Source organism: Onychomys torridus, chromosome 3 (genome assembly GCF_903995425.1).
Source record: "Onychomys torridus chromosome 3, mOncTor1.1, whole genome shotgun sequence".
In the NCBI taxonomy this organism is placed as follows: domain Eukaryota; kingdom Metazoa; phylum Chordata; class Mammalia; order Rodentia; family Cricetidae; genus Onychomys; species Onychomys torridus.
Window position 1 is genome coordinate 116,142,768 of NC_050445.1, and position 12,607 is coordinate 116,155,374.

A 12,607-nucleotide genomic window follows, 5' to 3' on the forward strand; every position below is an offset into this window, starting at 1 on the left:
GAGAGCCGTCATCTGTGTGAAACCAGGAACATAAAATCAGTACACTCAGTAAACAAGCAAACAACAGTAAATACAAGCCCTTTCTGTCCTAAAGAAATACTGGAATTTGATGAAGTCAAATCCACCGTGATGTAGTTTCATTAAAAAACAAAACAAACAAAAAGTCAAAGCTTGATAATAGGAGACTGGTCAACGAGCCTAGTGACTTTTGGCTACTCTGGAGCCGTTTGTAAGAATAAGGAATGTCTTTCCCTACTAACCTGGATGGACATTCACCAGACACTGTCAACTGCAACAGCAAGTCTATGTGAAGTGTATATATGTACGTGTGTGTGTATGTGTATGTATATGTATCTATGTGTATGTGTGTGTATGTATGTATCTATGTGTATGTATGCATCTGTGTGTATGTGTGTGTACGTGTGTATATGTGTGTGTATGTATGTATGTGTGTGTATGTATGTGTGTATGTATTTATTTATATATTTGCAGAGTAAACTCCCGTGTGTTCCTGTATCCCCACACAGTAGCAAGTCTGGCTTGCAAAACACCCGCCTCCCTTCTGCTCCCTCTGGGGGCTAGACGTTGATCAGAGAAGGAAAATTTCTCCCACCATCCTTTGTATAATTTTTTTGAAGTATTTAGTTTGCTTTGAAGGCAAAATAACTTTCCCCCAGTACTAAGGCTGGCACCAAGAGCCTTGAGCAAAAGAACAAGTGCTCTCCCATCATCCTCCAGCCTTCCTCCTGACCTATCCGACCGGAAGATGTGTGTTTGTGCATATTCAAGGACTCAAGCAAATGCAGATCAATGTTTAGTTAGGGATTTCTTAAACAATGCAGTTTAACAACTATTAACATAGCATTTGCATGGCATTGAGTGTTGCTGGTGAGGAAAAAACGGCGCCAGGGGGGTGCGCATGGACAAGTGTGCCCAGCAGCCTTTTCTTTTCCTTCCTCCCCCCCTCCCTCCTTCCTCCCTCCCTCCCCCGTCCCTCCCTCCCTCCTTCCTTCCTTCCTTCAGTAGGGAATGCTTCACACAGTCATCCTCGCACGGGGCCCTGCTAAACTTCTCCGTGTCCTTCCAGCTGCAGTACTACGTGCCGCTGAAAGGACGCAGCACCATTTCTATAGGTGACTTCAGCGTCTGCATGGGGTTGTGTGGGACGGATTGACCCCTCCACAAATTCGGGATTTCCACATTCTGATTCCCTCCTCCCTTCTCCATTTCTAATTAGGAACTAAAATCTAGAATCCCCAAAGGAGACAGCCATTAGATGTGATGACAGTTTCAATTTTGAGTTGCAAACAAAATAAATCTCAGAACGATTTAAAAAAAGAAAAGAAAAAGACCCGAGGGATGTCTGCAACACAAGCCACAAAGAGGGGTTTGTCTCCTCGGTGTATAAAAAGCCCTCTCAGAGAGCATCAGCCATCGGGAGCAATTCTAATCTAGCAAAGGCCCCAGGTTCCACAACCAGCACCCCCATGGTGGCTCACAAGCATCTGTTGGCACACACAAGGCACACATGCATACAAGCTGGCAAAACACTCATACGCACAAGATAAGTAAATTTAAATTTTTAAATTTTTAAAAAGAGCTCTTTCAAACGAAGTAACAGAAGCCAATTCAACACAGAAGTAATTAAGTGCACAGCAGAGGAAATAAAAATGCAGAATAAATAGTAACAGGTTTGCCTCACTAGCAGCTGTAAACCGTGAGGGTTTGTTTTTGTTTTTGTTTTTGTTTTTTTTACTCTAAAAGCATGACTCTTTTGGGAGGCAGCAGTGAGATGACACACGTATTTTTGCTCGCTGGACATGTGGGCTTGCACATTTTGGCGTGAAATATATAAATACCTATAATGGCTTTGTTGTATTTAAAAATTTTTTAAAAAATTTTCTCTATGTAGCCCTGGCTATCCTGAAACTTACTCTGTAGACCAGACTAGCCTTGAACTCACAGAGATCTGCCTGCTTCTGCTTCGGAGTGCTGGGATTAAAGGTGTGCACCACCAACTGCCTGGCATGTTTTAAAATATTTGCTTCTAAAATGTATCTTGTAATTGTAACCATACCATGTATATGTGAATATTTTGTTATGATAAATTTCAAACACATGCAAATTAAAGAGAGTAGTATAACAGGTGTTCACTGTCTCCCAGTGTTCACTATTATTATCTTGGAAATAGTTCTATTTCTTTGGTATGGCCATACTTGTCAAAACATCCCATTACTTCACCCACAAAAAAGACCCCTCTAAGACACTTAACCAGAGTACTTACTATTGATGCAATAAAAATGAACAACAATTCCATGCCGGGCATGGTGGGGCCAGCTGCACCTCTAGCACTCAGGAGGCTGAGGAAGGAGAATGATGGCAGGTTTGGGGCCAGACATCACTTTAACACAACGCAAAACAGACCGACAACCACAAAAACCAAAGCGACGATTAATACAATGCATGATCCCACTGTGGTTATATATTCCATGAAGGAGATTTTAAAAAACTGCTTGTTTAATCAAGATGCAGCCTTGGGGCTAGGGAGATGGATCGCTGGGTAAGAGATCTTGCTCTGTAAGCTCAGGGACCTAAGTTTGAATTCTCAGCATCCACAAAGAAAGCCAGGCTGTGTGCCTGAAGCCCCAGCACTTGAGGGCAGAGACAAGTGGATCTGAACTCATCAGCCAGTCAGCCTGACAGAAACGGCAAAATGTAGAGCTTCTAGTTCAGTGAGAGACTGTCTCAAGGCAATGAGACAGACAGTAAGAGATAGGGGACCTCGTGCCTTGTCCTGCTCTGACCTCCACCTGCACTTGTACTAGGTGCTTAGAGTATGTGCACCCACATTCCCAGGAATAACACACACACACAAACACACACACACACACACACACACACACACACAGAGAGAGAGAGAGAGAGAGAGAGAGAGAGAGAGAGAGAGAGAGAGAGAGAGGGTTTGGTTTGGAATTGTGAAAAAGAACCAACCTGAATACCCATATACAGAAAATTAGTTAAATAAATAACATGCTAGCTACACAAATGCACACCGTGTAGTTTATTTTTCAAAAACAGTGAAGGAATTCTAGATATATTTCCACACAATATTTGCTAAATGAGAAAAGGAGTTTGTGAAAACATTGCCTGATTTTGCAATGCATAACTTTTAGCACACTTCTGTTTTTCAGTTACTAGGGGCATCTTGGAGTAGACATGATCATGCAGGGAAACAAAGAAGCCTCTCTCTCTCTCTCTCTCTCTCTCTCTCTCTCTCTCTCTCTCATATATATATATATATATATATATATATATATATATATATATATATATATATATATCTATCAAGGCAAACCAGCTTGATGGACTACATGATTGAAAAGATATCTTATACCAAAGAAAACAAAGGCCATCATAAAATTGAAAAGTAAGCTACAAAAACTCGAACAATCACAATAAAATTGAGAGTATTCGGGTGAGTATAATACACAATTTCCATGGACTATTAAGGAAAGGAGCATTTGAAAATATGGTCAAAAGCAAGAGTCAGCAATTGTCAGCAGAGGAGATGCTCCTGGGCTTACGGGTGTGGGAAGACACCCATCTTCACTAAGAAAGAAGTCAAGTTAAATGCCAGCTACTCCAGTCACCTGACAGTGTCTAAATGATCCATAATGTTTAGGGATGAGGCAAAGGCAGGAGTGTGAATTGCTAGACTTCTTTGCAGAATAATTTGACAATATCTATCACTATGTAAGCAGGCCAGGTGTGGTGGCTCTCATATACAACGAGGAAGTGGAGACAAAGATTCCAGAATTCAAGATCAAGTTTGGCTACATAGTAAGTTCTAGGCCAGCCTGGGCTACATGTACACAATATCTCAAAACACCAAAATTAGGGGCTTAGCTGGTCAAAGTGCTATGCTGCCAAGCTTAAGGACCTGAGCTCCATCGCCTGGTTCCACATGGTAGAGAGAGGTGACTCCTATAAGTGCCTCTGACCTCCAAATACTCACACTCATACTTACAATAAATAAATAAATATGTAAAAAAAGAAAAAAAACTAAACCAGAGGCTGGAGAGATGGCTGGAGACAGTTATTAGTGAGCAAAGGACCAGAGCGTGATCCAGTTCACAACTGTCTGTAGCTCCTACTCCAGCGGATCCAACAACCTCTTTTGGCCTCATGTATGCACAACACACACACACACACACTTAAGAACAAAACTATAAAGTATTTAACAACAGCCAGGCAGTGGTGGTGCATGCCTTTAATCCCAGCACTCAGGAGGCAGAGCCAGGCAGATCTCTGTGAGTTCCAAGGCCAGCCTGGTCTACAGAGTGAGATCCAGGACAGGCACCAAAACTACACAGAGAAACCCTGTCTCGAAAAGCCCTCCCCCTCCCCCCCCAAAAAAAAGAAAATAAAAAATATTTAACAACAACAAACCAATCCTAAATCAACCAACCAACCTACCAAACAAACAAAATTGGTCTAGAGAAGGCGATGGGGAAACGGTTCAAAGGTAGGGGGCTTGCCCAGCACCTGAGGTGCAGAAGGGGTTTGGAAAGAGTTACTGTCCAGCATTCTTGGTAGCAATATAAATTGCCACCACCAAAGGCAGTTAAACAAAGACACTCTTTGACCCAGTAACCCACTTTGAGGAACTCCCTCACAGATATACCCACCAAATGAAAATAACCAAGCAACCAATCAACCAACCAACCAACCAACCAACCAACAAACAAAAACCCAAGTTTATTTACTGCAGCATGTATGGAATAGCAACAGAAAACAGTTCAGTGTCCACCAGCTATGAGACAAAGATCCATACAAAGAAACACCATATATTTGTTAAATACAAGCAAGGATTCTTTGTATCTAAAATTCAGTGAGAGGAAAATAAATACATAGCTGTATAGATGTGTAAAAACATTAGATGGCCTAAATAAAAAATGGCTACTTTCCAGCCACTTGAGGGCTGAGCCATAGGATATTCGGAAATTCCTATTTTGGCGGTGGACAGGAGGAGCATACAATGTAACTGTTAAAGTACGAGGTCCACAGAACCTCTGCAACTTTGGGAATCGCTAAAAACTAAGACCAAACAACCTTAATTTCTTTTGTTGCGCATGTGGGCGTGTGTGTGTGTGTGTGTGTGTGTGTGTGTGTGTGTGTGTTCTGATCATGAGCTAAGAAGTTGGGGGTTGGCTTAGACTTTAAAAAGGCGAAGGGAAGATTTGGGGCTGCTGAAAAGGCTCAGCAGGTCCTAGGCAGAGATCTGGGGAGAGACAGCCTAAGTTCCTTCCCCAGGACCCAGATGGTAGGCAAGAACCAACTCCTGCAAATTGTCCTCTGACCTCTATACATGAGTGAACACACACACATAATTAAAAAAAAATCGAAAGGGGGTATTTATGAAGGAAATTTTTGATGATTTCTCTACTTGACAATTAAGTGAAATGTCTTTAAAATCGTGTAAGCCTTTCAAATCAGCAGTTTTGCTGCTAGGATTTTATTTAACTGAAACGTTAAACAATATGCACAAAGCCTGGAGACCTGGGAGTTCAATTCTCTGTATTTATAATAAATTAGACCAAGTGCAGGTCCTTCCCGGTCTACACAGTTAGCTGACTGCACCGTCAAAGGACACGGGGCTGGTGGATCTGCACTTGAAGATTTTTCAAAGTTGCACAGGGAAATCGCCTGGAAGGGCGCGCCGCCTGAAGCTGCTTCTGGCAGCCTTTGCGGCCTTTGGTTCTGTTTCCTGTGAAGCTTGTATTCTGGAATTAAAGCTCTCCACGGGCTAGTCGATGATGTTGAGTGTGACCAGCCTAAGCTGGACCCTGAGAGTGTGGGATCCAATCGGCAAGTCCTGGAAGGCGTCGCGCAATCGTCAGCGTTAGTGAGGTCAAACCTGCGAGGCGAAGAAGAGAACAGCTCCATTTTTTCTAAGCCGCCGCGTCGTCTTGTGGATTGGCAGGATGCAGATTTATTTAGTGGTTTAAGCTAGTTCGTTGTTAGAATTTTTGTTGTTGTTGTTTTGGTTTGTTTTCGGGTTTTTTTTGTTTTGTTTTTTGTTTTTTCACTTTTGATTTTTGATAGACTCTGGGGCTGACCTTCAACCTGAGGCAATCTTCCTGTCTCTGCCTTCTGGAGTGTGCAGGCATTACCAGCTCTTGCCACCACTCTGGACAACCAATTTAGGCTAATTTTGCTGGTGGAAACTTACCAGCGCATCCACTTCAGCTCTGCACTTCCTATTACCTTGCAAGAGACTCCCCGATGCCTTTCCAGCCCTATGTTCAGAAAACACACACACACACACACACACACACACACAAACCACGCGCGCACACACACACACGCACGCACGCACGCGCGCGCCGCCCACATGCGCAACAAAAGAAATTAAGGTTGTTTGGTTTTAGTTTTTAGCGATTCCCAAAATTGGGGATTTGAAAAGGTTCTGTGGACCTCGTACTTTAACAGTTACATTGTATGCTCCTCCTGTCCACCGCCAAAATAGGAATTTCCGAATATCCGTTGGGGAGTGGTCACTAGTCACTTCATGCCTAGGAAAAATAGGTAATAGTGATAATGGTCTTCTTTCATTTATTTGGCAAATATTTGAGTGCCTACTGTTTGCCGAGAAAGAAAAAATGGCGTGGGCTTGGCAGACATGGTGTCCACCTTTCCAGGGTCGCAGTGGGACTGGAGAATCCCGCTCCCTGCTCTCCTGACACCTCCCCTTCCCGCCACTGCGCTATCTAGGAGCCCAGTGGGTTCTAGAGTCTCCACAGCAAACCTCCAGGTTGAGGCACCCCCCCCCCGGGGGGGGTGGCTTCAATCATTCAGGTACACAGGAGTGCTCATTGGTGTCTGTGGACTAAGTCAAGAAGAAAGGAGGGCACCGCCTCTGCAGGCAGACACCAGGCTTCAGGTCACAACAACGAAGCCTGGATTTCATTGCACCCACCCTTGGCCTTCGAGGCCAGATCCCTGCCTGTCGCTGCCCCTTCTCCGCAGTGTCTAGGTGTCTGCAGTCCTTCAGCCTTTCTGGACAAGCTCCTAGGCTACCCTGGGTCTCCGGGGGAGGGCGCGCTGCTCTCCGCGCCTTTCCTAAGATCAGCTCCACCTGCGGCGGTACAGCTCCAGGCTTACACAGATCCCGGGAGAACTAGGTCAATTTCTCTCATACTAAACAAACAAGAAAGAGAAGGCAAAAAAAAACAAAAATAAGAACAAAAACAAAAATCTTCATAGGCTCCCCCTGTCGCCCCCGATTAAAATGGAATGAAAAGAAACAGGAGGCAGAGGCAGTTGAGCAATGGCGTCGAGGCCTACATGATGGTACACAGATGCCATTTCTAACGGACGGACGGTGCTGGAAGCCTGAAGGTGACTTTGGAACGGAGACCGCCCTGCGACACGCTCGCTCGGATGTCACCTCTCCTCGATTTTCCGATTTTCCCCAGCCCCAGCGATCCACACCCCCAGCTCCAGCTTTCCAAAGATTTGTCCTCAGCGCCCCCTCATTGGGTCCTGTGGATGTGGAAATCCACCGTGACTATGCAGGGGAAGAAAGCTCGAGAGAACAGAGCCATGTAAATGGTCCCCATCGGTCTCTGAAAATGAGGTTGGTCGGAAGAGCAGCAAGAAGGCCTCGTTCTGCCGCCCGCTTCCGTTTCCTGTGGGGTGGGAGGATGATTAAAACATAGAAGGGAAAATACAGAACCAAATGACTGCCGCACAGACCAGCGGTGAGAATGCGGTTCTGCTGACAACAAAGCGACGGGAAAAACAACAACAACAACAACAAAACCCAAAAAACAACAACAACAACAACAACAAAAATCAAACACACACACACACACACACACACACACACACACAAACAGAACGAAACATCTACTGGAAAAAAATTTAAAGTACTCTCCGCAAACACTAATATTAAAAAAAAATTAAATTCCAAAAGTTACGAAAGTTTTCTGAACGAGTCCTCTAGAGCTCTCAACATCTGCTTCGGGCATGTGTTGGGCCGGGTTTCCGAACGTATCCACAGACTGAGATATGGAGATCCCCGCCCCCGAAAGAGGCCCAGGATTGGGGCTTTGCCCAGCTCTCCGCGGTTCAACGCGGCTGTGGCTTTGCTGAACCGCGCCTGCTCAGCAAGGCCCGGCCTGCTGCCTGGAGGTCTCCCCAAGCTCAAGGACTAGTGTAAACCCAGCCGCCGAGCCTTCAATGCTGGAGATGTCCGTCCCTGCAGTTAGTTGTTTGAAGCCACTGTCTGTTGGGTGGCTTTTCGGGTGCAACTATAGGAGGCAGACCAGCCCCGTGCAACCTTTGTGCTGGGTGCTACCTCCCGACTTGGCTGCATGTTTTGAAGAGCCAGATCGTGCTCACGTCGTTTCAAGCCATTTAAAGGCAAAGACCCAGTGTTCTCAGGGACCCCCTGGTCCTCCAAACACCTGGTACATCTGTCCAGCTTCCTCTCCAAGGCGTTTTAGCCGGGAAGATGACTAGGGCATCACTCCTCCGAAGGATTTGCCATGTCCAGAAACTGTTCTTGCAAAGGCTGGGGTGCAGACGACAAGTCTTGGCTCGTGTTTGGAGACCTGCAGGGCAGGCAGCAGGCTCCAAGGGGCACCTCTGACAGAGCAGATTATGGGTGCCTCCTGGCATTGACCATGGAACTATGGAGCATTCTCAGATCCAAAAAGATCAGTTAGATTTTCATCTGGATTGATAACGGAAAGCACCACTGGTCTGGGCGGCAGGCTTGGACTACCAATTGCAGGGATCTGTGAATTAGGCGCTCTCTCTTCTGCCTGTCCCAAACCCTCTCCACTGAAAGAGTCAGCACAGGGTTGGCCAACTGCAGGGTGAGGTTAGAGCTTGGAGGCCCCACTCATTCTGGTGGCCTCTTGCCTCCCCCCATTGGTCAGCCCCTTTCAAGATAAAACAAAAGGTTCCTTCCACACTACCCCTCCTTGGCCAAGGGCCCGGTACAACCGCACAAGGGATGCCTAGTGGGCCTTAGAGACTGGAGTTCCGGAAGAAGCCTCACTGTGTGGAAGCCTGTGGTGTGCCCATGTCTGTCATCTTGGTGGCACAGTATGCCAGCCTCTGGAGAGAATGCCTCCATTTTGAAGGCAGGGTGAGCAGAACAGGGGGGCCTCCAGGGCTCCCAGCTTTGTTTTCTCAGAGGAAATCTGAGACATCGGTCAAGCAGGGTTACCTAGAGGGCAGAGGAGAACCTCACTGCTTGTTTGCAAGATGGTTTGATTTTTCTTTATCAGTTGTCTTGACCTCTAAACTGCTGACTTTTCACAGCAACGCAGCCCTTGGGTCCATGTTGTGTGTGTGTGTGTGTGTGTGTGTGTGTGTGTGTGTGTGTGTGTAGGTGGCAGTTAACAGGGGCTTCTGACTACCAACTCACACCACCCCATCCATTAGCCAGTTTTTGTAGGTCACTCAGAGCTACTCATTCCTTCTCTCAACAAATATTTATGGAGAGCCTGCAGAGTGCTCTCTGTGTTCCTGGACCCTTACCAAGCTTCCTGGAGGTGAAATCACCCAGGCAGGGGCAAGAAGGCCAGAGATGGGACACCAGTTCTGCTCACCTCTGGCCCCAGCTGGCCTTGGACTTCCCAGTGCTAAAGATCTCTCTCAACCAACCCCACAACCAGGGAGAAAGGGTGTAAAGATGTGGAGAGAGTTGGGTCATTTTGGAGTGCCCTAGCCTCACAGCAGCCAGGGCAGATGATCCTCATAATGTTCTCCCTTGCACCTTTTTTTCTTTTTGGTTTTTCAAGACAGGGTTTCTCTATGTAGTTTTGGTGCCTGTCCTGAATCTCGCTCTGTAGACCAGGCTGGCCTCGAACTCACAGAGATCCGCCTGGCTTTGCCTCCCGAGTGCTGGGATTAAAGGTGTGCACCATTACTGCCCAGCCTCCCTTGTACCTTTTAATGGCTTCCCTGGAAGACATGGGGGGGGGGGTATGTCTTCAGAGTACCAGAGGACAAGGGTAAAATGTGCTTAGGGCTTATGGGAGGCTGTTTATTTTGGACAACGAAGGCTTCCCTTCCTGAGTGTTGGGCTGGCTTCACTTATGGAAGCCTCCATCCTTAGCTGTGGTGGGGCTTCAAGTAATTGAGCAGTGACTGACACCAATGACCCTGCCTAGGAGGGATTAGCAGTAAAAGACATCCTGGGCATTTCAGGCCTGTAATAACATCCTTGTCATTAAATGGGGGAGGGGCAGAGGGATTTGTGAGGGCTGCATTTGCTTTCCATTTCAGTCAGGTGGATAACTGTACTTCATATTTAATATCTCCAGTATGCTTTACAAATGTAAGAGAATTACCTGTGTGAATACATTACAAACGTGTATCCAGAAGATGTTCTGGAGCAACCGCACATATGTGTGCATGACTTAAGTGGCTCCATCCCAGAGGAGAGGGGGTCACTTTTTACTCCCACCTTTAAGAGTCTGCACCAGAGAGGATCCCATTGATGCCCATGAGTGAGGTTTATCTACATAAAGGTTGGTAGAGTGGAGGCCGATCATGTTTGGGCTCAGAACTCAGTCATCTTGACAAGAGGAAGACCTGCTTTTAGCTTGGTGTGGTGCATAATATTGGCAAGGACTCAAGACATGACCCCAGGAGCTGGAAACATCAGACTGTCTTCATCTCTGGAAGCCTTGCAGATTTCTTAGTGAAACTCAACTGGTGCTTCACTTCTTGGACTCAGAATCCCTCAGATGGCAGAATGGCATTCTAATTTAACCCCAAGTGACCAACAAGTCCTCATATCTTGGTGGTGTAACTGCCATAATCCATGCGGGTCCCTAGAGAGGCAGTGGCCACCCAATTTTCTAGTGACCACACCTATTCCCAGGAGTATTTCTTTATGCAAGTTCGCTTCTGGATTCAAGTCAGCTTCCTATGCCTTCAGGTAGGCTGTCCCCATGCCCTGCCCTAGCTGAATCTCAGATCCCCAGGGCCACTCACATTCGGGGAATGGGATTCAGGGAAGCTGTACTCCACCCGCTCCAAGGCAAGAGAAACCTAGGTTCTCCTAGGCAGAAGAGAAGAAATTGGGTATGATTGGTGGCTTCCTGAGGCCTGCAGGTTCCAGGATGGGTACATGGGATGAAGAAGTTCGAGAAGGGCAGCTAGGGGAAGCAAAGTGAGCCAATCTGAAACCCCAGGATGGCGGAGGACAACAGGCCTCAGGCCCAGGATCCAGACTTTCTACCTTGGAGAGGCCCAGACCCCGGAGGCCTGGGGGCCTGGGTCTGGGTGGGCGATGGCCGGAGAGTGCTGTGAAGTCGAGTTCGCCGCCTCAGCAGGGACAGGACTGGGAAACAGCGTGAAGGCGAACGGAGCAGAGGAAGAAAGCATCAGCCAGGCTAGGCTGAGGGGCGCCGGGAGTCGGCATCCAAGCTAGTGGGAACTGGGGCAGCGGAGCCATGGCGCACCAGCCTCCCTCTGCCCACGAGCCCTCCCTTGACCACCAACCCTTGCAAGGCCTGATTCTAGGAAAGATGGCTGGGCTGAGGCGGGGAAGCACTCCGCAGGCCTGCGGGGCCGGCCTTCTTCAGCAGCTGCCCACTCGGGTCCCTCCCTATCCTGTCCCTGCGGAGCGCGCGTGACACTTTCTCCTCCCTTGCTCTGAGAGCCGTTGCGCGAGGGCCCTGGCTCTCGGTGTCTTGCTTCCCCAAATGATTCTCATCCTTCTACAGCAATCAGCCGGAATGGGCCTAGGGAGAGAGAACCAGCCCAGAAGGATGAAATACAGGACGGAGAAACAAGGACTCCTTCCAGGCTTTGCTTTTGTCCCCTGCGTTCAGCTCAGTGTCCCGCACACAATAGGCAGTCGGAATAATTGCTGGATGTACTACGGAATGAATGAACCAGTATATGAACTGCGAGATGGACGCTGTAGAGAGGTCGGAGGTCCCAGGAAGGGTAGCATGGTGGCCCAGGGAACCAGAGCCGCGGCTGTCCCCTTACCTCGTACCAGGATGCGGCGGCAGTGGTCCGTCTCACCGAGCGCCGGCTGTCCGTCGCTGTCTGCGCCGCTCTCCCTGGAGCCTGCTGGGCTGGAGACCGAGGTCGCCGCAACCTCCCTTGGACTCCTGCTACCCGTGTCAGCACGCAAGTCTTCCGCTCCGTTGTGGTCGCCGTGGCGCCCGCTCCGGCCACCGCGCTTGGGGCCGCGGTCCCGCTCCGCGCCCCCATCGCCCATGCCCGCCACCACTGCTGCCTGGGTCTCGGCGTTCGCTAGCTCAAGCTCGGGGTAGCAAATCCTTCCCCACCCCTCCCCGCCCCTTCCTTCTTCAGCCCAGCCCCTTCCATAGGCCCCGCCCCCATCGGCGATTGGACGCGTGCGGGGGTTCTGGGACTTTGGGTGGATTTCCCAGGCGCAGCGCAGCCGGAGATTGGGGAGGGGGAAGAGGAGGAAGGAGGCGAAGAGGGGAAAGGGGAGGGAAAGAAGAGAAAGAGGAAGGATAGGAGGAAGAGAAAGGAGAAAAGGGGAGGAGGCGGTGTCCTCTCATCTCTTCGAGTGGGGCATTGTTTAGAGCCTGGCAGTGGG

General features: G+C 48.2%; 1 protein-coding gene across 1 annotated transcript in view; it reads right to left on the reverse strand.

Annotated features, from left to right (window-relative positions):
- Vax2 (ventral anterior homeobox 2) overlaps positions 1 to 12,310 on the reverse strand; it is a 28,936-nt gene extending 16,626 nt beyond the window's left edge. The window contains exon 1 of the mRNA XM_036181829.1: positions 12,025 to 12,310. Coding sequence (XP_036037722.1) covers positions 12,025 to 12,259 — 235 coding nt within the window. The 5' untranslated portion in view covers positions 12,260 to 12,310. The remainder of the gene's footprint in view (positions 1 to 12,024) is intronic.
- Positions 12,311 to 12,607: the final 297 nt, after the last annotated feature.